General features: G+C 41.0%; 1 protein-coding gene across 1 annotated transcript; it reads left to right on the top strand.

The window, feature by feature from the left end:
* Positions 1-5,296: 5,296 nt before the first annotated feature.
* LOC306765989 (neurexophilin-1) lies at positions 5,297-20,823 on the top strand (the record flags this gene model as incomplete). The annotated part of the gene is made up of 2 exons (XM_079253558.1): positions 5,297-5,353; positions 20,050-20,823. The coding sequence occupies 2 exons, from the start codon at positions 5,297-5,299 to the stop codon at positions 20,821-20,823; spliced, it is 831 nt and encodes a 276-aa protein (XP_079109684.1).
* Between the last annotated feature and the right edge of the window lie 612 nt (positions 20,824-21,435).

The raw sequence follows: 21,435 nt of genomic DNA on the forward strand, positions 1-21,435 counted from the left end.
GAGTCTATTTCTAAAAAAAAAAAAAAGACTTGTTTTGCCAAGTGCCCTACAAATGACAGAGCACTGACTTTTCTTTAGGAAAAAGGAGGAAATGAAAGATAAAGAGGAGGGATCTGTGCAGGATTACGGGATCCTGGATGTGCAGACCTCCCCAGAGCTGGAGATTTCAGTCTTCCCCATCAATCCAGACCCCCTTTTCATCCTTCAATCCACATTTAAACATCCCTTCATCTGTGGCTTTCATGCTTTTCCTAGTGCCAGCATCTGTCATCGCTGCTACTTCCCTCCAGCCTGCTCTCTTCACTAGAGAGACATCGATTAGCAGGGGACATGGCGACTGGCTGCACTGTCACAGAGCCGCTCGGGGGGATCAATCAGGCTATTGTTAGCCTGAAGTGCATCATATATTTAGATCTCTTAAGATTAAGAGATCAACACTGTGGATGGAATGATGGAGATAAGTTGAAAATAAACTCCTTATAAAAAAAAAAAAGGAGATAAAAACTATCTGCCATTTCTTTACAGTAAATCTCCCACCTGTTATCTTATTATTCTATTCTTTTATACAGATCCAAATGAATCAAACTGAATCAAATGAATATTAGCCATATTTGTAGTTTGACAGCACCCATTGATCCTAAACATGAAAAAACAGCCACATATCATTTTCTATGTGAAGCGCATCGGACAAAGTAAACTGTCACAGTAAACAAGCAGTGACATTGTATCATGTTGTCAGGCAACAAAACTAATACAAGGTTATTGATATCCATGCAGGTGGAGCCCCCACAAAGTCAGAACCATGCAACGCCTGTGAAGAGTTACCTTTGGTTACAGCGCCTCACAGTGGCTGCTGACTGGCAGGTGGCGGTTCATGCTTATTTTAAATCTGCAATCACATTTAAAATCAGTGGTGAACAAGTCTGGTCCCCGAGATCAACTATCCTGCACCTTTTAGATCAGGGATCTCCAATCCCACTCCTTATGGACCGGTGTCCTGCAGGTTTTCCAAATGTTCCTGCTGCAACACACCTGATTCATGCTCAGACAAGCTCCGCACATGTCTGCTAAACACACATGGATTTGAATCAGGTGTGGTGGGGCGGGGACACTTGGAAAACCTGCAGGACACCGGTCTTGGAGGACCAGGATTGGGGATCCTTTTTTTTTTTTTTTTTTTTTTAGACGCATACCCTCTCCAACATACCTAAATCAAAGAGCTGAATTTCCTCATGCATGCACCTGTCATCCAGCTTGGCAGCATCACATTCATTTTATTCAGGTGTGTTGGAGAAGGGAGGCCTCTAAATGTTGCTGGATGATAGATCTCGAGGACTGGAACTGGGAACTCCTGATTTATGTGAATTATCATTGTAAAGTCCACTTGAGGGAGAAAAACTATAACTATTGATCCCAAATAAATGTCCACCACAGGACAGGAAGGGATTTATGGACACAAAGATTTGATGTGATTGGTAGTTAATAATTAACCACCTCTGACTGCTCGAACATACTGAGTGTTTTCTCCAAACTTCTCCGTCTAAAAAAAAACCTCATATAATACAATCATCACAGCGAAGAATCACCGATAAAAACACAACAAAAAATCAATAAACTGAAAGAACTCACCCATAGCCTCCGACGTAGTGCTGCTGTATGATTGTTAACTCCACAGGTGAGGCTAATTAACAGCATAATTTAGGACTCAGTTCAGTCCTTTTTTAGCCAATAGAATCCACTGTGTCTGGTTAAATTAACCAATGAGAGTTCGATTTAAAAGAATGCGCCGCCTTTCTTATCAGACTATAGACAGAGTCAACCAGTTGGAAATGACCTTGTACACCTGACTGTGCAGGAAAAGCAATGCAGTGCAAAGCTTAAGGTGGTGCAGTGTTGATGCAGCTAGACTGAAGTTGTGGAGAGTTTCCAGGCAACTTTGAATGTAAATTTGTTTTGCATAAAACTCTACTTAATAGTGTGCTGCCAGAGCTTAGTTTGGAGGGCATCAAAACGTAATTAAAATGATATAATTTCCATTAATGTGACGGTAATATTATAATCTTTTATAATATGACACGTATAAAGTCAAACATCATCATCTAAAGGCATTAATATCTGACTGAAAGAAATACTGTTACATCATCAGCAAGAAAAGAAAAATAAATAAATAAAGAGAAAGAAATCAAACTTTGCTCTTGATGCTGTCACAAAAGAAAGGTTACAGGTTTTATATCAAAGCCAGGATGTGACATTGGCATTTAATGATGAAAATGATGCAATTTAAGGCATCAAATAAGACAAATAATGCATTTTAAGAGGGAAAGGATCTCGCACATGAGCTAAGCTCACAAAATCAGAGCTCAATTTATATCATAGGACATGAAACACTGATGAATTGTGTATGTTTTGACTGTAGAAACTCTCTATATCCCCCCAGTGATACTTTATTCTAACTTGTTGAACACTTTCTAACTCATGTTCCCTGATTTGGCACAAATTCCTGGTAATATGCCAACAAGTGTCCTCCAGCTTTATTTATATCTATAATACAGTGTGTCCACTGACAGGACTGTTACCTCCACCGTGTGCTTGTAACATAAAGCTAATATAAATTATAATAAGATAGAACCCCAATCAGAAAAAAAGGGCTTCACAGAGGACCGTTTAAGGTCATTCTTACTTATTTATTTGTGAACTCACTTCCTTTTGTTATATGATGGCGGAGAAAGTTTTACAGATCACCATGAAGCCAAACATCTACTTACCAAATAAAAAATAGCTTTATCTGAATCATCAGTGAACTACTTCTTTAACTGACTGGTATCAGTACTGGAGCACACTGCCTCTGTCATGAGGGTGCAGGTTTTACTTTAGACACTAGAGAGCAGCCAACGCTCATCTACATCCCTGCTTCCCAGGTCTGTGCCATCTCACCAGGCTGTCTGTTGCCTGCAGCGCCACATTCAAACTGAATTATACTGTGAAATAGGATTACGTGTCAAGCAATGCAATGATTGAGCACAATTGTTGCGGTTTGTCAGGAGAGCAGAATAAAAAAGGAAATATACAAACACACATTCCTATTTGTCATTCTGATGTGAGTCGTCTGTGAAGCAATGTTAAGATAAGTCGACGCTGGGTGTCAAATGATGGGTATCTTAGCATCCACAATGCTGTTTTTTTTAAGTGAGTAAAAAATAGAAGCCACTTGTTTGGCTGCTCCCCAGAGAGTATACAGACTGAGTTATAGCCCCATAATCATGTGCAGGAGTGAAAGTGTGTGCATAAATGAACGTGTTCCGGTTTGAAAGGAGTTTTATTATGGTTGCTGCTTCTTCAGATTGTGGGACTGGGAGCGTATTTCCCTTTATAGGTTGCTTTTTCCTCTCCCAGAGAGCTCCCTGATACTCTGGTTAAACGAAGAGGCTGGCTTGAATTATCCAGATACACGTTCAGCCTTCAAAATAATCCAATGACAAAGAACAAGGGAACAATATCAAGCAGCATTTTAAGTCAATGAGCTCATTTTGACTTTTCATCAACTTCTCCTGCATCATAATGAGCAGTGAACGTCTATGTTTGCACCGAGGTGGGACCGGTGGAAGGGAGCAAGCTGGAAGACCTTCCTGTGCCCATCCTCTTTTATGTTTTAGTCACTCAGGATAGACAGGCCCTCCTTCACTTCTGTGGACCTGCAGCTCTGACCCTATGCACTCAAAGGTCAGGTCCCTCAGCACAAGCCCTGTGCAGCCAATTAACCCCTGATCTAAGATCAATTAACCCTTTCACTACACCACTGGCAGATAACACAAGATGCATCATTAGTTTGTGCAAAGAAAACATGAGCAAATGGTTTAAATGAGTCGATCCGAGACAAAACAACATTAAAGGAAAGGGTTCTGACCGATCGACAGGGAGAAATGAACCAGGGGTTCACCAGGTGCTGCGTGTGTAAAGAAGCCCCCTCCTACTTCACAAGCCGGCATTAAAAACACAGAAAGAACTGAGTAAAACTCAATTATGAGTCTAATTAAGCAGAAATGGAGCTGTTGGGAGCGAGACGACCTGTGTAGCGATATCCTGCATTTCAGTTCATTAACCTGCTCCTAATGAACTGTGTGTTATTGAAAAAGGTCTTTATTATTCACACCTCACTGAGGTGACAGTCAGCGGTTCATCTGAGCTCACCTTGTGTGTCGATATGCTCCAGAAGAGCTCCTGATCAATTGCTGGTCTGGAGGGAGGACAAACAATCTGAGGGAAACATGTATGACGTGACAGAGTGACGGTCAGAGATCAAAGTAAATTCTTGGAGCTCTGAAAGCCAGGTTACACATTTTCAGCAACAAGCTGGCATTTCCGCTTAGTTTATGATGTGACAAGCAGTCTGATAGTAAATATGGTCTTCCCCAATCAATATTTCTCTCCCACATGGTGATTATTACATTTAATGACAGGGCGGCTGGTGAGAAATGCCCACAGAGTTGTCCGTGGATTATTGAGGAAAGCTGTAGTGGGATGAAAAACCAATATGAGATGTTTTGTATTGGATGGAAATGTTTAGTAGTTACGAGCTCCATGCTGCTCTTTCTTTTTGATTGTTTGCTGGATTAATTGATTAAACTGAAAAGTAAGGAGGAGAGGGAGATGATAGATAAGGGGGGGGGGGGGGATTGAGACAAAGGAGGGAGGGAGAGAGGAAAGGGTAGAGAGGAAAGGGATTCAAGAGGGGGATATACACAAACACACACACATGCACACACAGGGGGAGGGAGAGAAGGAGAAAAGAAACTGTTAAATCGTCTGTTCGCTCTTGCCAGTCTCAGCTTTGCTCAGTTTCTGCAGGAGGCTGCAGCTCCATCCCTCCAGGATCACCAGAAATGATCAGCGCACTTCCCAGTGAAGTCATCTGACTCTGAGATCTGGGGTCTCTTCATGCTCTGAATGGATGTAACATCCCACCGCGCAAACATGGATCTCTCACACCACAACTAATGTGACTCAAACACGGGATTGGGGGGGGGAGAGCAGACAGAACAGAGGCGCTTCAAGTGCTTTCCAGATCTTTTTTCTTTCTTTCTGTTTTTTCGTTGGTCTGTGAAAGCAGCACTTGAGCCTGCTTTGGATATGGGACCGTGCGCCAGCCGACAGGGATCCGGTGCCATAGGAAGAGCATCTTCCTGAAGCAGGAAAAAGCCCGAGTTCGGGAGTTTTTGGTTTTTTTCCCCCTAACATTTCTAATATTATTTATTATTTTTCTGCTGTGGAGGGGGAGCTGTGAGTTTTACGCGCCGGAATGATGCGTCCCAACCACGGCTTCATCCTGCTCCTCCTCAACGGAACCGCTTGTTTGGTAAGATCAGAGTGAGGGGGGAGTCACGCTCGGGGCGTCCTATGCGTCGCTGAATTACACATAATTATATTTTACACCTTGTGCCACAGTCACCAGATCTTATCCATATCCAATTTATAAGAAACAACTTCAGGTTTGTGCCCCCTGCGAAGATGCAGAAGAAAATGTTTGCTTTATGTTGTACTCTGGCATGACGGCGTTTTTGCAGTTTTACCCTCACTTCTAATTATTAGGAATATAATATTGACTTTGGATCCGCTCAGCTGACTCAGGTTTGGCAGGTGAAATCTCTATATTCCCCAGGGAGGCTCGTGCAGGCAGCTTGCAGAGCGCGCAGCGCCGCGTCGGTGCTCATCATAAAGGGTTGTATTCTCATCCTGTTTCAGTCTTTCATCCAGTCATTCGTTGTATCTGTATGATTAGTTTAAGTAAAATAATACAATTACTGCCTAAGTGATGCACAAAATCCAAATGAATGAATTTAGTTTCAGATAAATTAAATAAAAACTAAAACTGAAAGTGTTAAACATTTAAACTGATCCATTTCTTTAGCAGCTCAGTTTATACTTGTTTACATCTTGCTTCACCAAGCTCACAAAACAGCTTAAAGAAATAAATCAGTTTATATAAAAAAGGGGGAAAAAGTTTATTCTGGCAGAAAAATATAACTTTTTTTTAAGTCATGGCGTCCATTTACAAGTTGCAGTAGCATCTTTAGCCTTTGGGGGCCATTGTAGTTTAATGGCCCCTGCTTTCACTGTGTTACTGTGGAATCAATACCTTTTCCTGTCAAGAGATCTTCAGCAAAATAAATTAAGCGTCCAGCTCTGTCTTTAGTCCTAATGAAAACTTCCAGCATTACATAACCTACAATCAAATTTAGATCACACACTCCTCTTTCATGTAGGCTTGCAGACATGTTAAAAAAAGCTGCCTTTAATGAGAAGTCAGCCTATGATTCACATGAGAAAACTTAAAAACATCCTTCTGTTCGGAAACCCCTGGGCAGAGTGAAGCTCATCACAGAGCCCAGAGAACGGGCAAGATCCAAAAAAAAAAAAAACATAAGAGAGCCAGACATTCAAGCAAGGTGGAGTAGCTGTTCAATGCACCCCTTAGTGCCAGCATCCCTTTTAGGATGACCTTGTGATTTTCATTTCAAAATGTGATTTTGAAGTTCACAGTTAAGTTAAAATCACTTTTTTTTGGTGATTTGAATGATAACAGACAGCAGTAGTAAAAAGAAAAAAAAATATGCAGATATTCTTTGAGTCACATATGTTCCTTTTAACGGATTGCTCTGTTTGACAGACGAGAGCACACGCTGCCTTAAAACATGGGGAATGTGTGCCTTTTCAGCTGTCAGGTAGCCAGATACCAGAGTGGGGATAATAGGCTTAACAGGCACTTGTTGTCTTGGTTCTATGAGCTTTTTGTGAGCTGCAGGGCTGCAGCCTATTGTAACTCAGAAGGTCTGTGGCTAATGATAATTAAATTAATTGGGGGGCTTTTTCTTTCCCTCACTAGACCATGTTATCTACGTGGAACGTACATGGGATCCCACAGCAGGCGATCTTTGGTAATTCATTAGCTGTGTGGCATTGATGAATTAGGAAGCAATTAATAAATGAAGTAACTTTTTCCCATGCAACAGAGCAGAGATTAATAACGGTCCACTCTGCATTAAAAATTCAATGTGGATTATTTTCTGGTGTAACCGCTCTGTCATTAGAGAAGGTTTGGTCTCCGGAGATCTTTCACAAATAAATGCTATTATTGTTGACTTTTAATACAAGGTGCCATTCTGATTGCTGTTTATGCGATTAATGATGTGTTTCAGATGCTAATTCTCTGTATTTGAATGGAGGCTTATGAATAATATAAACCTCCTCAGTTGTATAATTGACTGCTTGAGAAATTGTTTATTTTTGGCAGCGGTTTGGGTTTTATTTTCCATCAGTGGGGCTCAGCAAACTGACTAGATTTGGCTCACTGAGCTAAGTAGCCAGTGTGCACACACACACACACACACACACACACAGAGTCATTTGTGGAATATTTGAGGTGAAAGTTTGTTTTTAATTGTTCTTGCTAAAGGTTGGTAAGCTGAGTCTACTTGTTTTAAGGCTTGTAATTGTTATACTGAGCAGTTTCTCATAGTAGTTTCTATTTTTTTGTTTGGTATGTTGCAATTGACACGTTTGAGTTTATATTATATTAACAGTACTAAGAAAAAAGATAAAGCAGCAAGTGTTGCATCTAAAAAGCTGCTAAATATTTCTCCATCTTGCCTGAAAAGAATAATCAGGACTATAGGTCAGAATATATCTGCATATATTATAAATTTGAATATCTCATTATATATAGACTGTAACTAGAATGGAGTAAATCCAGTGTGACCTACAGATCGCTGCAGATGCAGGAGCTAGTCACTTCATACATGCTCATGTTGAGCTCACAGAAGCTTTTTCTTCAGAAGAATTTTCTGGAGGAGGGCCTCGGGTAGCCTTTCTGTGGCCGTGAGAGACAGAGCCGTTTTATCCTCAGTCTGATTGCTTTCTGTACAGATGCGCACAGGCCATCATGCTTGACAACCGAATTCCAGCCCTGTAGCTGAGCAGAAACTGTCACTATTTGCAGATTGAATTTCTGTGAAGACATTCATACATATTCGAAGGTCTAAATGCCACACTTCTCTGTGCATGCATATGAACTGCAATATAAACAAAACACGGCACTTTGAAGAGTTCACACGGAGAAATTAGTTTCTAGTGCTGCTCCTTCACTTTTACCATCACCTTTTATTTGACTTTGCCATCAGCAAGGACGGATTGATTCAACACAACACATCAGTTAAAACAAATCATGCTTTAACATTTAAAGCTTCACAACAGGGTATAGCCTACTCTTAAATCATAACTGAGACAACAAAAGGCATTAAAACCCCGACTTCCTGCAGTTTGCCTGGAATACTACACGGCAGCGTGCTGCAACAATACACAACACATGCTGTGCAAAACCAAAGATTGTTTATGAGGTTAAAAAGCAGAAGCTGTCTGACTAATTCTCACTGCATCCGACTCGCTTTTCTGTTTTAACCTGTCGAAAGCCCTCAGATTCATGTTCCTTACCTTCCTGCCCTCCTCACAGGGTCATTCACCCTGTCCAACCATTTACATCCTCAGCTAATCACAAATATCCTCATTCAAAAACAAAACTCAGTCTGATACAGCTGTGCATATGGTCACACAAACACGACTTCCTCCCCATCCTTTTTTGCCATCACCGCTGCAATGTGATCCACCTTGCATCCCATCATATGCTGAAAGCTCAAAACTCATTCACAACAGTCACATTTCTCCAAGGGAGGCTGGAGATATGTGGAAGCAGATTGAACAGTTCATTGTGCCGAGGACATCTGGCCTGCACTTTCCCCATGGGAAAATATAAAAGATCATAAGGTGGCGATATAAGATCATCATCAAAATCTTTAATTAGGAGGAATAAACCCAGGGTCAAATAGCCTAAGCATAAAAACTTCTTGAATAAACTGTAATTTGTCAGCGTTAGGACAGACAAGCTGTCTGCAAACACAAATAATGCATGTTGGCAGCGAGTCACTTTAATGTGAATCCTCGGGTTATAATGGTGGGATGTGTGAAAATGGAAACCACATATGAACAGCATTTAATCACTGATATCATGTGGTTGAAGTACATCCTAAATGTGTAGGAATTGTTGGGCTTTGTAACATAAATAGCATAAGGAGGAAGAGAGCTGCTCAACAGTTTCCTCTTAAAAATCATGAATGAGCTTCAGCTGATATTTTTTCAGTGAGTTGCTCTCTAACAACAGCTATTCTGACATCCATCTTACATCCAAACTTATCTCTTATTCTGCCCCTTTTTCTCTTTCTTTTTCTTGATTTCCTCGGAGTAATATCTTCCTGTATTTCTTTGACATGTCAGCCGCGCTGCATATTCAAAATGGCCAGTGCGTTGATATCCAGTTGCTAGCATGTGAAAGTGGCGCCGTAAAGCAAAACGCTGCTGTACAACGATGCGGCGTCCAGAATTGAATCAGTTGTGAAATGTGGTTTTTCAGCCTCGGGACACTGCGGAGCAACAACAGCTCCAAGAACGTTCATGATAAAGGTTGTTGTTCTACGATAAACGTTGTTCTGTCAAAATGAGTCGGAAACGCGTCTTTAAGGTCAGAAAGCTACACAGTGTTACTTTAAAGTTGCTTATGTTGAAGGCTTTGAATGTTAGTGAGACACAACTCCCTAAATTAGTTTTTAAATTCTGATAAGACTCAATTAAAGTTTGAGTGTGCAGCATTTAGAAAAGTCTGAAAAACTGTAGATAAATACATTCTGACAGGAGCCCAGAAGGGACAAACTGTCTCCAGAGTAAGCCTTTTTGCTGGTTTTAAACTCACCTGAAGTTTAGGGTAAAATATTATTTTTTAACGTTGGATGGAGTTTGTAGTTTGTGTGACCAAGTATCAACATTTCCTACACAATGGACCTGACTGATTCAGGTCATGCAGAAGACTGTTTTATCTCTCTGATGCATGAAGGATTAAAAAACAATGGCACATTTTATTTCACATGCAATTTTTTACCTCTTCAGACATGTAGAGACACTTTTCTTTGTCTTTAATATTATTTTATTTTTTTATTCAGCTTATTTTTTATCTGCTCCATAGAAATAATTATAAAATAATATATAGTTGTATTTATAAGAAAAAAATCGACTAGTATGTTGTCCTGTTTATTACTGAGATAAAGTTGGTACTTACATATGGCAGTGTGTTGGGTGACTCTCCTGATGTCCACTGAAGTGGAAAAATTGCAAATATACCATCCTCACTTATAATTATAGTAGAAAACAGCCTTTCCACTTCACTGGACGCGATGCATCAAAGAGTTGTAGATAAAATGTTTTATTTTTGCCTGTGCGTTCCACTCAAAGGCAAATTGTTCTGTTTGCTGTGATTTTAGTCATCCTCAACTTTAAATACAAAACTTTATAATAATTTTTCTTTCTTTAAAGTCCACACCTCAGATATCAAGTGGTTTATTTGAGTAATGCACTAAAGATGGGCGTCGTCTGATGAGCAAAGTGTTGTTAAACAGGAAATCCACAGTTTCGACTCTTACAATGTATTTACATGGACTGTTGGTAAAGTGATCTGATCAGATGTATTTAATGATGGACAGATTAAATACAACTCTATTGTGTATCATTTTGACACGGGCAGTTCATACTAGTTTGGAAGAAGAAGGATTTTCTTTTTTATTTTGAACCTTTTGACCATCAAAATGTTCAATAATCCTTCACTCCGTCATTTCTAACAAACACGCTGTGTCTACTAGGGGTGGGAAAATCGAACTGAAAAATCGAAAATCGGGATTTTTTTGCTTCACAATTTTAAAATCAATTTTTTTGTATAAAATAAAATCGATTTTTTAATTAAAAAAATTATTTATTTTAAAAATAAAAAAAATTATTCCACGATAAAATTTATGTCATTTTTATTGTTTTTATTGATCTTTTTACTTGTCTTCTTGGGCATTATAGCAGCAGAATAATGGTATGGGTAATTGTGATGTTTTTTCCAAATAGAAATCAAGAAAAATGATGGGTAAAAATAAGTTTTATACTTTTTTTTGTTTTTTTGTTTTTAATCTACAAAAATCTGCAAAATCAAAGAATTTTGAGAATCGCAATTTAAATCAAATCGGCACCCAAAAAAATCTGAATCGAATCGAATCGGGACAAAAGCCTATCGTCACAGCCCTCGTGTCTACTATACTAAGGTTCCACCATTTTTCAAGTCTTCCCTGAAACTCATTACGTCACACAACCCCCACCTGGTCCAAGCACACACAGAAACAATACACACCCTAAAATGATTGGAATGAGTGTATATATGGTTATTATTTACTGCTGAGCTGATGGATGAAAAGCTGAAAGAGAGTTATTTATTCTGATTGAGGTTGATTTGATCAGCTAGTATGTTTACACGCTACATTCTTATTCTGATTGAACATTCGATCGGATTAAAAGTGTGCTGCAGGTAGCTAATGCTGCCTGTTGCTGTTAAACGTACCTTTAAATACAACAGAGACTGGCTTCTTTGCTTTACGACTCTGCCAGCACATCCAGAGTAACTGTAAAGTTTTTTTTCTTCACTTTGACCTAATTTTACTTCATTATTATTTTCTATTTTTGTTTTGTTAAAAATAAAAACAAATAGTAATAATAATAACCCAACAATAAGCAGTCACAGATGCAATACATAAACATGAGGAAGCAGAGGATGAGCAAAGCTGCACCACCTGCCTGTGGAGTAAAACAGCTTGAGTTATGCACAACCACAGCAGGAATGACCCCAGAGATGCACCTTCCCCACCCCCCCTCTGACCATCCTGTTAGCCCCTCCTCCATACTCCACGCATCCCAACAGAGGAGACGAAGAGAGACAGGAAGAAAACACACTCCCTGACATGCTGACAGCCCTTCATAGCAAAGCATTGAACTGTCCTGAGAACAGAATATGTTGTCGGCTCGAATGCAGCACTTTTTCTTGTGGCATCGCCATCTGGGAGGCTGTTGGGGAGACAAAATACTCCCTGGCAGAATATCCATAGGTTGGTTGGGATTGTGAAGTGTGGATACAGCGCACAGCCAAAAGAAAGCGACCCGTAGCCTCGGGTAGAATGGGTGGGTGTCGCTCCCAGGGGATCCAGATAAAGATGCACTTGACTTTCACACAAAGATGAATAAGTGAGGATGGGAAAATCTACAACAGACATTTAAAATTCGCAGAGTTTCTGTTGGAACTGACGCGAGTAAAACTTGTGGAAATGTATTGTAAAAATTCCAAAAGATTGAAAGAACTTTCAGGAACAGCCGACATCTCAGCGATATTGAAAAAGGCGATGTGGGACCAGGGGATGTGGGTTTATTAAAAGGGGAACACCAGGCTGTCAGTGAAAGGAAGGAAGGGAAACTAAAGCTTTCTTGATGCAGGAGGCTCTGAGGCTCACGCTGACCTCTTCGTGGTGGGACTGGAGTTGCTTGACATCACACCAGAATGAGGCCAGTTTCTTGATTCTCTGGCAATCTGTAAACAGTTCTGCATGAATGGATACAAAGTAAGTTGAAGCTGACCGGCATGCTGGCTGGTGACGGTACGGAGATTTTCAGGGTCAGAGTGCTGCATGCGTCCAGACAAGCCCTGCTGAGGGTCTTCACAGGGGTCTCCAATTAAAGCAACGCACAGCTGTAGGAATGAAGAAATTTTGGCTGAACACAAACCTTTCTGTGAATCACATTGATTTCTGAGCTGGATTGAGAATGCAATGCTGCAGGAATAAGACAGCAATTATTTCAACCTTTGTTGCTCCAGAGCAATCATGTACTCATCAAAGTCCACTTTACAAGAAAAACACCTGCAGGTTTAGGAGACTCTGGATAGTTAGTCAAGAGAGAAGCAAGTGTTTAACCTTTTCTTAACTTAGCAGGATATTCCTCTTTGTTGCTAAAAGTTAAAGTATGTCATCTGGACACTCATATTTCTGCAGTGGGCATGTAATTGAAGCCCGACTTTCCAGGGGTCACCAAACACAAAGGCTGTTCTAAAAACAGTGGGTTTGTTTATCTGCTGACAATTTCAGATTAGTCCTAATCCATTTTAAATGGACTGCAGGTCTCACTTGTCAGAGTGTCAAATATCTCACAAGCAAGCATTTCTGATCAGATTTCACTTCCTTCCTCACATTTTTGGGTTAAAACACAATAAAGTCCAAAATCAGCTAAGACTGCAGAGGCAGGTGGTGCTTTGGACTTCTGGGTGTCGAGACTGTTTTGCTGTAAGGAAAGAAACCGTTTGCACAGTTCGGAGTTTCATGCAGTCAGTGCTGCACGAATTTGCTGGTCATCGTGCAAATAAAAAACACATCTACCCCTCAACTAAATGCTGCAGAAAAGATAGTCTCATTCTGTATCAATGAATGCACAATTACCAGGATTAATGCTTTCATATAGTGTTGCTGTGAAAAAGGCTTTAAAGGTGGAGTAAGTAAGATTTTCAATATTTTCAAAATAAATTAACTAATAAAATAACTACAATCATAATTAGAAAGTTTTTTTTAACATGTAGGTTGCAGTCTGTCTATATTTGATGTGTTATTAAATTACAAGTTTAATTAATGACAAATGACAAAAAGCACTTTTTTTTTTACTAGTAGGCAAACGTTTAAGAATGGTCTTTGTCATTAATTAAACTTGTAATTTAATAACACATCAAATATGGACAGACTGGAACCTACATGTTTAAAAAAATATCTAATTATGATTGTAGTTATTTTTTAGTAAATTTCTTTTTTTTAAATACTGAAAATCTTACATACTCCAGCTTTAAACTGGCAGAAATCCTTGTATCTTGTTAAAAAGTACTAAGACTGTAGCATCATATTATAGGAAAGCATTTTACTGAATGCCTTTATTCCCAGACTTGTAGAGCCCTTCCAGCTTTCACCAGACAGGTGTGAATACTGCCGTGTGGCTTTAATCAGCTACGTCCCATCAGCCTTCATTTTGCTTCTCAGTCCCCAGGGGAAGGACTGGGGTAAAGGCGTCCCCTGCTGCCACTTGTCATCCTCCTTGCACCGCCAACTTGTCGATATCATATAATGTTAAAGTTTGATAGCCAATTCAGAGCCAAGCTTCATAGTGAGCATACAAAATGAGCTGTGTTCCACGGGGACCCACACACTACTGAACCTGTCCAAAATGAGCCAGGTAAAAGGGTTGGGGATGCAGAAAGACAGGATGGAGAGGGAAAAGAGCTTAAAAGAAAAAAGATTCAGTGTAGTGAGTTCGCCGCCTACTGCAGGCCTTAAAGTGCCGTGACCCCCAAGTAGCTAGAGTAAATTATTCATTGGGAGTCAAACGGCTTGTTTCTGGTGAAATTACCTTTCTCTCCGCCACCTCTTCTTGGATCGAGACTAGCCAGAAGAATAATTAGTTCTAAGGGCACAGCCATTCTCAGACTTTAATCATGTAACAGTGAAATCTCCTGCAGAGAGCATATTACATCTGGAGATGGTGGAGAAAAATGAAGCATTGACAGACGCCCAAGAAATTTAAGCTGCTGGGGTCTTTAATAAAAAATTGATGCCATTTTAGAGATGAAGATTTTAATTCAACAGTCAGAGGAAAGTGGAGTACTTATTGAACTTGTCAGCTCCCCAGGATCAACGCATGTTTTGCTCGGTGGCTCAACAGACAGATTTCCTGTGTCAGCTGATCAGCTAAATTCACTCCACATTTTACTGTAGTGCAAGGAAATGAAAACACAGGAGTGGGATGAAGATTTGCCCGTCAAATTTGGCTCAGAGTCAGGAAGAAAAAACTGCTACTGTTTCATCTTTGATACGTGGGGAAAAAATGGATATTTGAAATTGGCTTCAACATATTTGCATTTATTAAAATGTTTGCATCCAGGTGGTGAAGTGAAATATTTGTTGTAACCCTGCTTGGGAACATACCCTGGCTCTTCAGCTGCTAAGTTGTAGACTTTTATTTGTGTCATCGCCATCATTATTCGGCTGGTAAACAGTCAGCAGGATTTTCTATGATTTCTTTTCTTGTGGTTGGACAAAGACAGCAACTCACCAAAATCACCAGGAGGTTACAAAAAAAAACAAAAAAAAAAAAACAAGTTGCAATGTGTGAGAAGGAGTCAGCAGACATGTGGTGAAGAAGGTAAACTTTTATTTAAAGTGGAACTATTATGTGCATTTCAGGCTAATTTATTTTTATTTCTGAGACCAGAAGGGCTGGGATTGATCGAGTTATTGTCACAAATCGCTTTATTTACTTCAGACCGACCCTCTCCGTAGGCTGTCAGATCAGCCTGTGGGCAAAACGAGTGGATTGAGACTCTTCCGCATTAAGCCCCGCCTCCCGCCACTGCACTACATCGGGAGCGCGCACCGCACCTGCTTTCGCCGTCATTGTAACATCTCATAAACAGAAGGATTAGGCTCATATAAACTCAATAAAAAAAACAAAATACAATGTCAACACATAGCATACAGCCCTACATGTTGGAACCTGAATCAGACCCTGATAACAAAGTGGAAAACAGCAACCCACAGCAAGGAATGCAGCAGGATGTCTCTCTTTGGTAAACTCACCAGCCATCATTGGAAATAACTTTATCCCACGTTTTCCACCCGCCTGATGTATTTGTACATGCCCTTGTTAACCAGTAGAAGGTAACCAATCACCGAACCTTATCCCCCGGGACGTCACAAGGATTTCCAAGTAGAAAAACGACGTGTTTTTCGTCGCCATGGAAACCGAATGGAGAGCGTGCTGGAACTCAAACTCAAACTCAAACATGCGTTTAGGTGATAAAAAACAGTGCCGTTCACATGTCTGATGAGGATTCAACACTGTAGAAAGCTCAGAAAACTCCAAATACCATAATAGCACCCCTTTAACCAAAACAACATCTGAGGCGCCATGAAAACAAGAAACCCAAAAAAACCAGACAGTTAAATGAAGATGAAGCTGGGTGGAAGTGGGAAAACACAGACCAGACTGTAATCTAGACCACCGGTTCCCAACTCTTTTTCCCTTAGGGGACCCCCTTCTGGACCCTTGTTCTGAATCCATGCTTGGTTTTTCGCTTTTATTACTGTGAGTCTAATCATCCGCAATGTATTCTGGCTGAGGTAAATAAACAACATGTAGCTTCACTGTTAAAAAAGGGACAAATCAGAAAACACAATGGCTCCGAATGGTCAAAACTGTTGGAGGGTGAGTGGCGGGGTCCTCTGCCCCATGTTGGGAACCACTGGTCTACACCAAAGTATCAGAGATATGCTTAAATATAAAAGAAGAAAAACAAAATCATAACACACACACACGCTCAAAGCATGCATTATGAAAAAGGAAAAACTGGACTCAAATTCTATTTTATGTAAAATTTAAATAAATAAACTATTTAGACAAAAACAAAATGAAAAAAAAAAACACCCAAACAAAACAATCATCTCAAAACAAAAATGCTGCACAGAGATGAGAGGAACTGTACAGAAAACTGTCTGACAATGACAAATTCATGACAAATAGCATCAGTCACTTGTGCATATTCTTAGAATGCTTGTTATGCAGAAGCTGCTTCATTTCTTTCTTCCGCAAATTGTCAAAAAACTACTGTGCAGTCTCTGTTACTGGTTTGTGCACCGACGAGCTTCTGCTTCCAGGAGACTTTCTGCCCAGATTTTAGCTAATTCCCACCTTGATCTCTGCTCCTTAACTCGCTAACAGCGAGTTTCTGCCACGGGGAGAAAGGGGTTAAAACAGTGTACCTGTCACTGCAACAGGCTGATTATTGCCTGTGGAGCGGGCAGGCTTGTGAGGATCGCTGCCTTCCCAGCACTTCCTGCTGGGAGAGAGGCCTGGGGCCTGTGCTCACTGAGCCTGAATGACTCACAATTACCACAGCGACAGAGCCCGCAGCCACCTCCCGTCCTCTCCAGCCGTTTCACTGACTCACTTAGCACACATGACAAATGACAAAATCAGCCTGAACCTCCGCCCCCTCAGTAGGACCTGACTGCCCGTCGCCCACACTTTGCCGACAGTACTCAAAGCTCGGATACATCTTGCCAAGTATCATGAAACAAAACAAACTTCCTCTGAAAGAAACTTGCTCTGACCTTTTAAAGTACGATGACGCTGCGGCTGCTTGGTTTGTCATGTAGAGAGGATGCGGAGGCAAATGAGTGACATTGTCTCATACATAGCATCGATGTCAGACAGTTACCACAACGTCGGGGCGTACGCTTTACAAACTATCACAGCAGAGCAGCATATTCGTCTTCTGCCGTGTGAAAACTGCACTAAATTCTGAGGTTATTCTTTACCATTTCAATTTGCTTACAAAGCAGAAGAACAAGTTGGAAGAGTGCTGATAGTTAGATCCTACACCTCATATACTTCCCTAGTTAAATGCAGGGAGGCAAGAGAGTTGTAGGAGTCTGCATTTTTCCAGAAGAGAAAGGAACTGTGGTGCTTGTTAAAATATTTAATGAGGAAAATATTTTATGTGCTGAAGTCACGCGTTCGGCAGGATGCGTCATTCGGCAGACCATGTCGCACACATGCAAAAAAACAGGTGAAAGCCATCCCTTCACTGGCAACAAAAACAGTTGCTGTAGTGATCATTACTGTAGCGGATTGGGCTTTTTTTTTCACAGCCACATTAAGCTCATTCTAACATTTGTCTTTGACAATGATGCTGTGTACTGAATCTGACACCTCCAGTGGTGCCAGACACTTAAATCTTCTGTTCAGCGATAACAGAGCGCTCGCTTCATCTCTCCTCGTGCAGCTCAGCCTTTCCAGCTTCACAATGAAGACTGTGCAGGAGAGGGAGGGAGACTCACAAAGAGTGTTTGAATAGGTTTAGTTTTTATTCAGATTTTTTTTGCTGGCAACATCTAAGGAAAACTGGCAAAATGATCTTCTAACCAAAGGGCAGTTTAAAAGACATCAAGAGGGACAAACTTAAAAACCCAGAGGGGCTTTTTCTTGGACACTGCAGGGGACCCTAAGTGCCATCTGGGAGGGAGGCAGCGCTCCCCTCAATGCCCAGCGGCTATCCGCCCATTGAAGGGAAGAAATCAATCACAAACTAGTCCATCAATGGGGAATGGTGTGTCATCAAAGTCATCATATTTGTCCCTTTTGTTTCCTCTCTGGAAAACAAAGAAACATTTGAAGGGATTTAAAATCAATAAGTCTTCAGCTCTTTCAGTTTTTCTTCATTATTAATGAGTTTGTTTTTCTCAAAAAAAGAAAGGAAAAAAATCTAGTGGAGCTATCTGATTCAAGAGGAAGAAACCTCTTGTCAGGGCTGTTATCGGCCCCTGGGAAAGCTAGAGGATGTGAGCGGCAGTGTAGTACAGCAGCAGACAGGTAACTAGAGCAGAGGGTGTCTGGCCTGCAACACCCCCGCGGGAATAAAGCCAGATTAAGGGAAGAAGGGGAGTCCTCTCAACTGAGTCCAAACATCAGACCACAACCACATCAGTGGGAATCCTTTCAAGGCACTTGAAATGCGATACATGTCGTTATGAAGGGAAATACATGTTTTTACAGAGACAGAAAATCAATATCACTGACTGACTGCAGTGCAAGTTAACAAATGTGAGTGAGCTTGAAAAACCTGCATAAAGTGGAACAGAAATGAGTCAGACTTAATAATCCTGACTAAGCCGGTATAAGGAAGCCCTGGCAGTCAAGACAGTAGATGGATCAGAGCACAGACAGGGATGCATGCATTATGCATCATTGTAAGATCTCCTGGGTGGAGCAGCACACTCACATACACAGAGTTACCTCAGCATTCGCATTTGCATGACTTATTGTTTGCATGTAACACGAGTCAGAACTCAGATGTGTATGTAGGTGTGTTTTCTCCTCTGCCAAATCCAAAGGATACAACAGTACTGGATGTTTAAACTGCACATTAGACGAAAAGCAACCTGTTAATAGACAATTAGCATTGAATTAATATCCTTTACTTTCACATTTACACACTTCACAAAGCTGCTGCTGAGAGCAGCATCACTATCTTATCTCCCTCTCTCCTCTTCCCCTCCCTTCAGCTGATGTGAACATCTGACAGCTTTGTGCATGTGTGTGAGTGTGTGCAGATGCAGGTTTTTTTTTCTTTCTTTAATTAAAACACTGGAAGTCTTAATTGGACATTACACTTTATTCTCGGGCCCTCCCGCTGGCCCACCTCTCCTTTCTCAAACACTTTGATCCTCCGACGAAATGTTTCGAGGCAGTTACAGTTTCCTCTGCGCGCTGAACACACTGCTTAAGAAGCAAAAAGCTCCCTTCAACACAAGAAATACAGCAGAGTATACGCTCCACCTGGACTAAGTTCCTTTAAGATTTTTACATAAGAACCATCCTCAGCTGGAGGATCTTTTGATGCAGCTCCAGCAAGAAATCAGATTGCGTGAGCTGAGACGGCGAGATGGACAAAATGAAATTTAATGTAAACGCTTGACTCATCTTCGCTTGCTTTAAGTGCATAAATCAACCTCTGACCTCTGTTGTCAGAGAAGGAACTTTAGAGAGCATTTTAAAGCGATGGTGCTTTATTGTTTTACAGCCTGTGAAGAACATTGTCCACCCTCACAAATATTGATTAAACTGAGCAGCGATACACTGTATGTGAATTCAGTTTTGGTGTAGATTTTCCAGTGGAATCAGCTCCCCGACCCCTCTGGCCCCTTTGAGAGATTAGGGAATTACATCGGCTCTGTGAAAACTAGACATAAAGGAGTGTTTTTTTCCCCCCTGTAGCTGGGATAAACAAAAGAATGTAATAATACCATTATTTTATATATATATATATATATAAAATATATATATATATATATATATATATATATATATGACATACAAAACGTGTAGTAGCATTGATATTGATAGACTGTGTCACAGTTAACACTACTAGAGGTGCAAACGCTAAATTAAATATTGATTAATTTTTAATTTGGTTTCTGCACACGTCTCTTCTAACCTGACCAGTAATACTTTCTTTCTTTATTTTCTCCTTCAATCTTCTCCTTCGCCAAATGTCTCCAGGTGGTGATGGGTCAAGAAGATGACTCTTCCAACTCCAAGAGCTCTTCAGACGAATCCTCCAAGACAGTGGGCCTTCTGAGTGGGCAGACATCGCTCTCACCTCTGAGCCGCTGGATGCTGAGCAGTAAAAGCCGAGCTGCAAATGCCACCTCTCTAGATTTGCCCTACCGCACCCCAGTCCCTTTCTCCAAGCAGGAGTTTTCTAAACAGGAGTTCTGGGAGATGTTAGGCAGTGACCTACTCAAACCTGACACCTCCAGCTCCAGGGTCAAACGCCGGCCAATTGTTAAGACCGGCAAGTTCAAGAAGATGTTTGGCTGGGGAGACTTCTATTCCAATATCAAGACAGTGAGGCTTAACCTGCTGATCACTGGCAAGATCGTGGATCACGGTAACGGCACGTTCAGCGTCTACTTTCGCCACAACTCCACAGGCCAGGGCAACATCTCGGTCAGCCTGGTGCCACCTGTCAAGGCGGTGGAGTTTGACCTGGAGCGCCAAAGTGTGGTCTACCCCAAGGACTCAAAGATCTTCAACTGCCGGGTGGACTACGAGAAAGTAGATCGAAGCAAGCGCACCTCGTTGTGCAACTACGACCCCTCCAAGACCTGCTTTCAGGAGCAGATCCAGAGCCACGTGTCCTGGATTTGCTCCAAGCCTTTCAAAGTCATCTGTATCTACATTTCCTTCTACAGCACGGACTACCGCCTGGTGCAGAAGGTCTGCCCGGACTACAACTACCATAACGAGATGCCCTACCTGCCCTCGGGCTAGAAGACATGGAGGGGGGAGGAAAGGGGGGAAGAGTGGGAGTGTGTGGACATGTGCAGAGGAAAACAGAGCTGTAAATGCCAGAATGGCAGCAAAACACTTTGAAAAAAATCTGTAGCCTGACTATTGTAAGATGTAAAATCATATATGCAAACAAACCCTACAGTATGCAGATAATAAGGGATTTGAAATGCTTAACGACAACATTCATTAGCTTGACTGGTAGTGAAAATATAGAGCCATCAACATCATCCCTGCTTCTATTTGCCAACTTTTCACCAGCATTTGACTCATCCATGTTTTCATCTGGGAATTTTGTTTGAATTACCTCATCACCAATTACAATATTGCACTTTTGCAAAGTCACAAGGCAGCATGAGAAGTAAAAGAGGGTTTTTAAATGCTGCTGTGATCCACCAGAGAGGTGCAGACAAACTTAGACTATAGTGTTTAACATTGCATGCATTATAGTCATGATTTAAATCTACCACAGGGAGACTGAAGCACTAATTTTCCTCACAAAGTGCAGGCGAATGTAACCAACCACAACTTCATTAAGGTCACAATCCGACTTTTTAAAGGGCGCTCTGTATGAGAACTCCATTACGAAAGCAA

Source organism: Telmatherina bonti, assembly GCF_933228915.1.
Source record: "Telmatherina bonti genome assembly, chromosome: 14".
Lineage (NCBI taxonomy): Eukaryota > Metazoa > Chordata > Actinopteri > Atheriniformes > Telmatherinidae > Telmatherina > Telmatherina bonti.